General features: G+C 34.4%; 1 protein-coding gene across 1 annotated transcript; it reads right to left on the minus strand.

The window, feature by feature from the left end:
• Nucleotides 1-1,557: 1,557 nt before the first annotated feature.
• On the minus strand, nt 1,558-6,636 carry LOC132279798 (wax ester synthase/diacylglycerol acyltransferase 11-like). The gene is made up of 7 exons (XM_059781840.1): nt 6,318-6,636; nt 5,160-5,714; nt 4,343-4,409; nt 3,129-3,238; nt 2,500-2,709; nt 2,213-2,350; nt 1,558-2,049 (listed from the first exon to the last, which is right to left on the minus strand). The coding sequence occupies exons 1-7, from the start codon at nt 6,456-6,458 to the stop codon at nt 1,879-1,881; spliced, it is 1,392 nt and encodes a 463-aa protein (XP_059637823.1). The 5' UTR covers nt 6,459-6,636; the 3' UTR covers nt 1,558-1,878.
• Between the last annotated feature and the right edge of the window lie 4,779 nt (nt 6,637-11,415).

Here is an 11,415-nt window from a genome sequence, read left to right on the forward strand (position 1 = left end):
GAAACTATTTTTCGCAGCTTCCAAAAACTCACTGTCTCATTGCCCCATTTGAACCGATTTAACTTTGGTAGTAGCACAAGCCAGAAAACTACACGTTCATGTCGAACCGGTTCAGCCCTACTTGAACCGGTTTAACTTTGTCAGTAGCTAAAGATAAGCCAAAATCCGCAACTTTGAACACCCCAATTCTTCATGTAATCAACACGTGATCAAAATATATCTTCACGTATGTGCTCCACCTCGAACAACAGGATCTGTTCTACCTTAACTAAAGATTTCTCCACCTCAAATAAAACACTATGATGAAATTGAGAAACACCCTAACAATCTCCACATTTTCTCAAATTTATCATTCTTCTTCTTGTTGTTCTTCGTCGCACCACTATACTCATCTATTCTTAGCAAATTCCAAGTTCAAATAATTAGACTTGGAATCTATTTTCGAATCACCAAATTGAACTCTCCTTACTTTTGGGATAAAGGCTGGTGCGTTTACAATTGTCACAACTTCTTCCTTTTCTTGTTGTTCTTGATTATTTATTCTAATGGATCTTGAAACAGACTTCCATTCCGTCTTTGCATTTGCTCCACCTAGCAAAGTATTTCTCAACAGAATATAGAGATTGTTGACCTTCCTTCCCAAAAGCGTGACACGTGGCCTTCTTCTAAAACTTTTTGCTCAATTTAGATTAGAATATGCTTCAGATTAGAAATCTCAACGACTCAAGTTTAACAAAGGATGGCAATTTGATCCGCCCCCGCGGTTACCCGCCCTGCCCCCTTTTTTGGTGGTTTTGGGGGACCGTTTTACTTATATGGGCGGGCCGGGATGGTTTCATGTAATAAAAAACCGGGCAGGTTTGGTGTGGGGGCGGGTAGAGGTCGCCCCGCACTGCTCCGCCCCGTTTAGATAGACAAATTACTTAAATACTTTTATTTCAGTAGTATATATATTTACCACTATATATTAAGTACCTTATATAGCAATATTAAAGTAGCAAATGAATTTGATTAAAAGGAAAGTTGCAATGGTGAAGAATTGAAGATGAGGGGACAAAAAAAAGACAAATCTATTTCAACAATAAATAAATTATGATCTTAAACGGGGCGGGGCGAGTACCTGTGGGGATAAAAATGTTAAAATGCTATGGGAATGGGATAGAAAGTTCTCCCGTTCTTACAGTGTTGGGCGAGGACGGGGGCGGGGTTTTTAAATGGTTGCGGGGGCGAGGGAGGGTACACCTACCCAAACCCGCCCCCGTTGCCATCCCTAAGTTAACCCAAATCTTATTGAACGCAAACCAAATCAACTTAAGTTATCCAATGAACTAAGGCATACCACGACCCATAACTGAAGCCCAGCCCAGTATGGGCTTACATGGTGTGAAATATACCCATGCATTCGCATTCACGTTTTTAAAGATATATATATACATATGTTACTCAGTTGATCGATTAGGACATGGGAGTGAAATATTTATATATAGGAGCTCCATATTATACTTGTAAGATTCAATTAAGCTTGTGCAAAAACTTTTAATTAAAGTACATGTAAAATAGTTTAAAATTATTTAATGATTATACATGCAAGGTTTTACATCGTATAACATCATCCTCTACAACTGGTGCACAGCTCCTATTAGAAAATTGTAACTCTAAGATTGAAAATGAAATGTTATTGTGCATAAAACGTCTATATGCTACTCTCATTAATATTACATGTATCATGTAAACGATCGAGTATATATTATGCGAGTCATGCATGCATGCATGTATTGCTGCCTGCAGGTAGATCGTCGACACGCAACGAATTGTGTGATGGATGTGTGCATACGTGCACATGGTACATGCATACACATTCATGATCTTGCTAGTCATTCATTCTTGATGCAGTACTGATCGATCTTTAGCTAAGACAGCCGATTTGATGAGGTTGAGGGAGTGTTCAAGATCATCACACAGCTGTTGTGGATCCGGAATTGTTCCTTCATCAGCTGATATCATAAAGGTCAATTTGTCTATATAACTCACCACATGAATCATCAATGCCTGCAACCCACGTACATTTGAAAACACTTAGAAATGAATTTGTGATGTAACTCAATTATGAAATTATATATATATATATATATATATATATATATATAACTGAATTTGATGCTGTATGGAGTACGTATTAGACAGAAAAAGTTGATTAAAAAGCACAACTTACATTGGGTTGGCCAAAACAACTGGGAGCAACGTAGGCCATTGAATGCCCACAAAATGCAATTTCTTCTTGGGGTCCAGGTACGTTGGAGAACCATAATGTTGTGTTGGAAAAAAGTTTGTAATTGAGAACACCAGCAGCCTGAAAAAACAAAAAGGACAAGAAGAAAGTGAATTTATAAGAACTTAACAATTTTGTGTGTGTGTGTGGTAAATAGATATATAGGATTGAAATTGAAATATATTTTTTTTTATAATGATATAGCAAGCATTAATTTCAACCAAACGTACCTTAATGCCAAAGAACTTGATAATTAGCTTAGTAATTATGTATGTGCATACAGATTCAAATGAAGCTTTCTTTTGATCAATAACACTTTTTGCTTCACGAACATAATCTAATGGGTCATCCCGCAATGCAATGGTGAAGGGAAGGAGGACATAACCGATCTTGTTGCCCCATCTCACCTTAGTTCCCTTTTTCATCATATCAAACAGAGCCTGCATTCATGCAAATTCTTGAGTCTTGCATGACTTTCTTATTCAATCTACCAAATTAATTAAATTATAATTGCAATGCAAATATATCATAGAGTCGGTGACAACCATAATGTATATAATAACTAAAGGGTAAAGTTTTCTTTTAGAAATAAAAAAAAAAAGAAAAAAAAGAAAAGAAAAAGAAATCCTACTGTATAAAATTGTGCACACTCGAAAATCTATTTTTTTTATTTTTATTATCAGAAATTCTGAATTAGACCAGATCACCAAGTATCAGTCTCTCTCTATCAGTCTCAACTGACCAACCCATTTAGGTATTGTATTTGGTATGAATTCAAGACTCCTGTACCGAATTTCCTTGGTAAAAGGTCTAACTATATATATATATATATATATATATTTGTCGGACTAGCACTCACATGAATCCCTACTGATGGTCTTATGTTGATGAAAAAGGTTGCTCTAAGACGAATGTTGTTTGGAAGATAATTTTTCTTCTCTGTTGCTCCCTTTTCCTTCCTAATCTCACCTGTCAAATTTAAAAATAAAAAAAAATAAAAAAATATTGATTAGGAATACGATGTTACATAGTACGGTTATGATCCATGGGTTATAGTGAGTGGCATAAGTACAACAACTAATTAAGTAGAGTAAAATGCAGTTGAATGGAATTTCGTATTTTCGTGTGTGTCTATATCATTGGTAGGGTTGTGTGTGTTTTTATTCCTCGGCACCTGATCATTTAAAGCATACAACATAACATAAGCACTATAAACTAACAATTTTAAGCATTCAATTTGTGCGACTCATAACCTAAGAAATATATATACATATATGTACATGTATATTCAAGATTACTAGGCTTTGATGTCTCACAAAAACATGAAGTGTCAAGTTTTACGTTGACTTTCACTAACTGCAAACACAACCATTTGGAAGGGTGTGTATACGCTAGTGTGCAAGTGTGTCAGTGTGTGTGTATATATATATACAGGGATGGAGCCAATGAAGGCCTAAGAGGCACATGACCCCCCTAAGTTGGTCAGTAACCTATAATATATGTGATAATTTTTTTAAAAAAATTTCATATATATGAAAAAATTTATATAATGTCCCCCCTTAAATTTGTAGTTCCTAAAATTATATTCTTATTTTTTATTTTATTCTTCACATTCCTTAAATTTTCTTAGTAGAAAAAGTCAAATTTTTCTTCTTCAATTGAAACTTTTTAACTATTTCCTATTAAAGTTTTTTCATTTTTCTATCCTTTTATATTTTAATAATTTTCTTCTTCTTTGTCTTTTTGAATTTTATAGTTGTTATATATATATACTCCGTATTGTTTTTTTTTTTTTTTTTGTTTTGGCAGTGTGCCCCCCTCACTTGAAATTCTGGCTCCGTCACTGTATATATATATATATGCTCATGAGAGGAGTGAAATGCCAAAAAAATTTAAAAAAAGAAAGAAAAAAAATAGGGCTTGATTACTTCAGTTTTTATAGAAAATTGTGTTGTTAATTTTCATGTAAAAAAAAGTAAATGTCTCGACAGTTTTTTAAAAATATTTTTTATTTTTTTGGATTCTTGAGAATTATTTTCAAAAAACTTGAATCACACAGGTGCGAAAACTTACCATATTTCCTGTTTAGATATCGAGACAAAGCAGCTTGTGTGACTCCAACCACTACATCGTTGATCGTCTGAAAATTCATAAGTAAATGTACATGCAACTAAATAAGCTCTTCTAGAAGATGTAAATAATTGATCAAACATGTCAGAAAATGTAAATTTGAATTTGAACATGCTAAATATTATAAATAAATTAGGATTAATTTCACTCGCACTCTCTTAAGTTTGGTCAAATATTACCCTTAAATATCTTTCGAAATTAACTATCACTCAGACCCATATTTTCTTTTCCGTTAAAAAGCTATAAAATGACAATTTTATCCCTACTTTTTTTTAATCTATTTCAATCTAAAATATCAAAAGTACGATATATATATATATATATATATATATATATATATATATATATATATATATATATAAAGAATAATTTTAAATTTATATAATTAAAGACAAAGGGTATTTAAGTCATTTCAACCTTTTTTAAGTCAATAAATAATTAGAATGGTAACAATGTCATTTTACATACAAAAAGGTATCTAACACATTTTGAAAACTACGTTTATAATGCTATTGATAATTATTTTCCAATGATGATTTAATGTGATAGTTGGCCTTAAGGGGTGTTAGCAAAATCAACCCAATAAATTAAGAGCACTGCTTTTTGTTGCCCAAGCCACAATAGCAGCATTCATAAAATAAAAATAAAAAAAAATAAAAAAAAAAAGACTCATCATCATGAACTCACAAGAGGCTGTGAGTATTGCAAAAGTTTGTCTGTTACAGCAAATATAATTTTTCATGAATAAATAAAAACTTACAATGTTCATGGCATTCTTTATCAACTTAACATCTTCAAGACCAACTGTCCGGTGAATGAAACGGCGAGGATTGTTCTCAACGCCCCGAGAACCTTTCAGAGGCGTTTTGGTGTCCTTCAAGAACAATGCAGTCGCAACAAACATCAAAACACCAACGATGGTGTTCCAAACCAGCTGAATCACCGACCAAAACCCTCTTGAATTGTTGGAAGTTGACGACTTCATCACAGGGATGGTCGGCAAAGCCTGAGGGTTGGAAGCCTTGACACAGCAGGCGAGTAGAAGAGACATCAAAGACATGCCATCGCCAATGGAGTGGTGGATGCGGAAGACACCCAAGGCCTCGGCGTCCGAGGTCTTGATGTTCAGGAGGTGGAGGTCCCAAAGAGGTCTGGATTTCGGAATGGTGGTTTTGCTGAGGTTGGAGATGTAGTCCTCAACAATCTTGTCTGGTGGGCCCATGTTTGGGTTCAGCTCTGGGACTATCACATGGTTGTCCAAGTTCACCTTTACTGGAACCCATTTCATCTCTCCACCATTTTCTTTGTCCACAACCTGTGATGCATATATATACCTTGTTTTAGTCACAATATGTTTGAGAGAGATCAAGAGGAAAGGAATACAGATCTAGTGGGAAACATTGGAATAAGGAGTAAGTGAAAGGCAGTTGAAAAATAATTTCTTTGTTAGGAAAAAAACTCACACGTACACACACACTTAAAAAAATTATAATGGGCAGTAATTTATAGATGGATGCATGTGTTTATATATCTGTTTCATGTGCATGCCCAATTAAGGACATGTTTTCTTAATTACCTGCAAGCTGTGATGCATATATATATTATACTCCATTATATATATCTCCACCATTTTCGTTGTCCACAACCTGTGATGCATATATATATTATACTCCATTATATATATATATATATATATATATATATATCTTGTTTTAGTCACAATATGTTAGAGAGAGATCAAGAGGAAAGGAACTGATCTAGTGGGAAACATTGGAATAAGGATAAAGTGGAAAAATAATTTATTTTTTTAGGAAAAATACTCACTCACCCTCACACATGACACACACTTTAAAAAATTATAATCGGTGTATATCTGTTTCCTGTGCATGCCCAATTGAGGACATGTTTTCTTAATTACCTGCAAGCTAGAGAAACGAGGGTGCATGAGGAGAGTATGCTCCAAATTTGCTTTCACAACATCAGGATAGATTTTGGTTGTTGAGCCCAACATAGATATGATATAGACGTTTGAACCTGGTTCGTGAAACAAACGAGCCATGGGACTCAATGACTATTCTTCCACGGCGTCGTGACCAGTCCATCCTCCTTCTTTGGCAGTGTCACGAATGCACTTGAGGTTTCTAAGACCTGGCATTTTTGTATCCATGGCAATTAATTGAATATCTGAATTGAAATCTCTAGACAACAAGTTGAATACATCTTGAAATGAGGCTGTTCCTTTATATAACCAACCCTATCGTCCCGTCATTTATTGTTTCCTCACCATTCCCCATGCCAATTTATTGTATCCCTCACGTGGTAATGAAAACAAAAGAACACACAATCAAAAGGGTATTATCCACTGCAACAAAGATTTCACAATTTTTTTCTGGTTAATAAATATGATATTGTTTGAACTAAAAACACCATGGTTCTTTCTCATTTAATTAGTTATCTTGCTACAATTGGATTAGTTCTAAAATTTACAATTAAGGGTGTGAGAAAAAATCTAAAAATTTGAGTATAATTTTTTTTTTTTTTTTTTTAAGATTTGTGAATAAAAATATAGATTTCACTGCATCAGACAACTATGACAAACAAAAGTTTATTTTCCTCTTAAATTTCAATTTGCCAAAAAGTATAATGGTAATTATTATTTTAGAAATTTTAATTCAAAAGATATCATATTTATTAGTTAATTAATTAAGTTTGGTAAATTAATGTTGGAATGGTAAGTTAGTGATGTGACGTTATAACAGTAGTAAGATTAAATATTTAGAGATGTTAGTAAAATGATATGTACGTAATGGGACTATATTAATTAGAGGGGTCGCCACTGTGGAATCTCAGTCGTAACTTTAGTGTATTTTCTTTGCCGATATTTAATTACTATTTATCTGCTAGCTTCTTTTTGGGGCTAGATTAAATACTTGGAGATGCTGGGAGAGAAATTTCCTTGGAGAGGATCCATTCCCCAACCAAAATGATATGTAGGTAATCGGACTATATTAATTAGAGGGATCGCGACTGTGAAATCTCAGTCGCAACTTTAGTTGTTGACCCATGTATTTTCTTTCCTAATAATTAATTACTATTTATCTACTAACATCTTTTTGGGGCTCTCATTATATATAATTACTATACTAGCCTTTTATCCTTAGAAAGAAACTGAGAAATCATTTGCGAAAATTCTATCTTCAGAAACCAGTTCCATCTCACTCTAAAATTTTCTTTTTTACAAAAGTCCATATCTAAATGTTTGAAGTTCAACTCTAAAATTTTTCTTTTTACAGAAATCCATATCTATTTATTTAGATCCGTATTCTCTCTCTAAAATCAAGTAAAAAAGTACTATAATTTGCTTCTCTCTCTAAAATTTCTTTTTTTGAAATTAAATGTTTGAAATTCAAATCTGATTTTTTTTTTATCCTTAATCTCTATTTCAAAGTATTTGGTTGTTTTTCAGATAAAAAAAAATCAGATGAAAAAAAGTCTAATCTGGTTTTCTTGCATCCGTCTTTTTTTCTCTCTTAAAAAATTAACTTTCAGCTTCGATTCTCTTCAGATCTGATTTTTTCAGATTTATAGTCTTTGTATTCGATGTATAGCTCTGGTTTTTCAGATCCAAAAGAAAAAGAAAAAGAAAAAAATCTATGAAAATTCATATGAAACCGTGAATGATTTCTCAGTTTCTTTCTACAGGTAAGAGGCTAGTATAGTAATTATACATCATGAGAGTCCCAAAAGAAAATTAGTAGATAAATAGTAATTAATTATAGTGACTGTGTTTAGCACCCCTCTATTAATTAATGTGAATAGAGGATGACGGAATAGATATTAGGCACGCCCATTATATCATGAAAAATGCACCATTTTATGAAAGTTGGTCTGGTTAAAGACTTCTTAAAACATGTTAATAACAAGATGATACATTGGAACTTTATTAGGTGGCCCAATAAGGTAGTATGCTTCTTAGGATGATGGATGATGCTGTCAGTCACCCCCCACTCATATTAATTAGTACAGTTGGATTCGTTTGACTTTCGAACTTACTAGCATCCTTTATGATCTCATGCCAAGAACTTCTTGAACTGCTTACATTAGCAACTAAAGCACAAACTCTACTGGTTCAATGCTATTTCCTTCTTAACCTGTAAACAATGTGATGGGTCCTTTACATTGGTACAAACCGTCAACTTATTTTTGAGTAATTAATTTTGATTTCTTGATTTGCAGATTTTGCGCACAGAACGTCTAAAATTGTTATATACGGAGCAATGATTTTCCTCGATTGATTAAAATAATCAAATGTAATACAGGTTCGCGATGTTAGGTCTATGTAGGTTGATGCAAGTAGCTAAAAATTAGTGTACACGGAAAAAAGAAGAAGAAAAAGTTAGACAAAATTCGAGAAGGTTCAACTCTCATTATGTCGTTGCTGTTTTTTTTTTTTCAGTAGGCTAATTAATTAACGCATATTTGTGAAACCTACCTATCTACAAATCCAACCATGATAAGCCGGTCGCGGTGGTTGGACAGTATACTAACACAGCTCAACAGGACCACTACTGCAGTCTGCCGCCCTCTTCAATTACTTTAGGTTTTCCTCGTTAATTAATTATTTGTAGCAGTTCCGTGATTTTTGTTTCCAAAATTTTTGGAAATGGAAACAAGAACTAATTTGAAAAGCAAATTCAAAACTAACTTATAGTATATGCCAAGGCATTTTAATTTTCTTTCTAATGTTTCAATCCAATGTATATACGGTAGTGTGAAGTGCCATCTACCAAACCCCCATTCATATTCCTTGTATCCGAGCAATAAAGGTAGAGCACCTAACTACTTTCTGTATTGATATGGAATATACTCGACAACCGATTGGGATAGGAGAAGGGATGTATTGCAGCTGGTGTCTGTCCAAAAAGAAAAAAAACAACATATTGCCATCCTAATTATGTCCACCTGAAATGTCGGCTGTCTGTTTTAATGTACTAGTAGGGACCAATAAATTTTCTTTCCTAAATGGCACCAAAAAATTCAATGTTTGAAATATCCACATATACCAAAGCTATTTTTACTAACAATATTAGAACGAAAGAAGAGCAAGAGAATTTTGATTTCTCAACCCAAAAAAATAAAAATAAAAAAGCCTCTAAGCAACTAATATTAACTCACACAATCACACTCTCATGTCAAATAATGTTACCTATTAGAATCTATAATTCAGCTTTAAAAAAAATAAGAATTTTACACATAAATGTATTTATGGGCTCATATTTAAACTGTCAAGTAATCAAAGTCTAATAGTTTCACAAAAATGAACTTGACTCAAATGCTGAGTTGCACATGAAAATTTACTGTTTATTTTAATTTGTTACCTAAAATACCCTTTTGCTTTTTGAATCAAATTACGTTTTTGCCCCCTTTCTCTCTCCTCTCCTTGTTCTCTTTCTACTCTCATCGTACCAAAGAAACCCAAAAATTCACAGAGCTCTCCTATGAAGGCAAAAGCTTCTACACTGTTGCCAATCACAACGAATGACGGTCTGAGACAGCACCGATTCCAATCACGAACGGCAGGCACAACGCTCCTTAAACCCGGTTCCACAACCACCACCACAAAGGCGGCGGCGGCGTAAAGTTCGGACCGAAGAAGCGCGTGGGCGCATTCGCGTGAGTTAGATCTACTCGCAGGAGCGTTGGCCCGTTCGTCGCGAGTCAGACGACGACGGTGATGAACTGTGAGGATGTTGCGGCTCCGGCGGTGAAGGGTTATGATTGCCGACACAGTGAAGAGGTTATGGTTGCCGACGGTTAAGAGTGCCGACAGTGAAGAAGATGGCGAAGGCAGAAAGCCAGCGAGTATGCTGCCGCCGATGATGGAGAAGTCACGGGTTGACTGGTTGGTGTGGCTGTCCGGTGAGGATGAAGATGATTGAGGACAGAGGTTGACTGTGCGCAGATTTTTTGTGCAAGGGAGAAAAGAAAAAAAGAAAAAAAAAAATTCTCATGTTTTTCTAATTTGGGGTAAGGACACAACCAGATCCAAGATCTGATTGGGAAAAAAAGAAAAATATATATTTTCTCATGTTTTTCTCATTTGAGGTAAGAATTCAAGAGCTGATGGGGAACAAGGTAATGGAGAAAGAGGAATGATTGGCAAGAGTCTGCTTTTGCCTTCATAGGAGCTCTGAATTTTTGGGTTTCTTTGGTCTGATGAGAGTACAAAGAGAAAGAGGAGAGGAGAGGAGAGAGAAAGGGGGCAAAAAGGTAATTTGGTTCAAAAAGCAAAGGGTATTTTAGGTAATAAATTAAAATGTACCGTAAATTTTCATGTCCACATCAACATTTAGGTCAAATTCATTTTTATGAAACTTTCAGACTTTGACTACGTGACAGCGTAAATATAAGCCCAGAAGTACATTTATATGTAAAAATTTCAAAAAAATAAGCTGAATGCCTATTAAGCATTAGATATATTTCAAGTGGGACATGATTATCTGGTATAAGATAAATTGTTGAAACTTTTATGGTCCGTTTGGATTGTTAGAGAATCAAATGAACATGCTGACAAGTTCTCTAAATTAATGCCGAAATATTCGTTTTTGACTCGAAGTGACAATTGATTGAAAACTAAAAATCAAGCACGTAATGGCATAGAAAGAATTGGCTAATTTAATTTGTCCTTATAATGAAAAGTGGCGAGTCTTAAAAGGACCACAGCTATAAGGGCAGTCAAACCCACCATGATTTTTACATTGTAATGGGCACAGAAAGAATTGGCTAATTTAATTCGTCTTTATAACGAAAGGAAAGTGGTAGTCTTAAAAGGACCACAGCTACAAGGGCAATCAAGCCCACTATGATTTTTGCACTGTAACGACATAGAAAGAATTGGCTAATTTAATTCGTCTTTATAATGAAAGGAAAATGGTGAACCTTAAAAGGACCACAGCTACAAGGGCTGTGCACGTATCAACTTTGGGTTACTGTCAAACACCAAGTGGGGGCTAATT

The sequence above is a fragment of the Cornus florida genome, unplaced genomic scaffold (genome assembly GCF_030987335.1).
Source record: "Cornus florida cultivar Cherokee Brave unplaced genomic scaffold, ASM3098733v1 CherokeeBrave_3.0.0_Hap2_Chr10, whole genome shotgun sequence".
NCBI lineage: Eukaryota > Viridiplantae > Streptophyta > Magnoliopsida > Cornales > Cornaceae > Cornus > Cornus florida.

Coding starts and splice junctions, on each gene's coding strand:
- LOC132279798 (XM_059781840.1), bottom strand. CDS start 6,458: ATGGCTCGTTTGTTTCACGAACCAGGTTCAAACGTCTATATCATATCT. Junction 4,410..5,159: donor TAAAGAATGCCATGAACATT/GTAAGTTTTTAT, acceptor ATGAATTTTCAG/ACGATCAACGATGTAGTGGT. Junction 3,239..4,342: donor ATATCTAAACAGGAAATATG/GTAAGTTTTCGC, acceptor TAAATTTGACAG/GTGAGATTAGGAAGGAAAAG.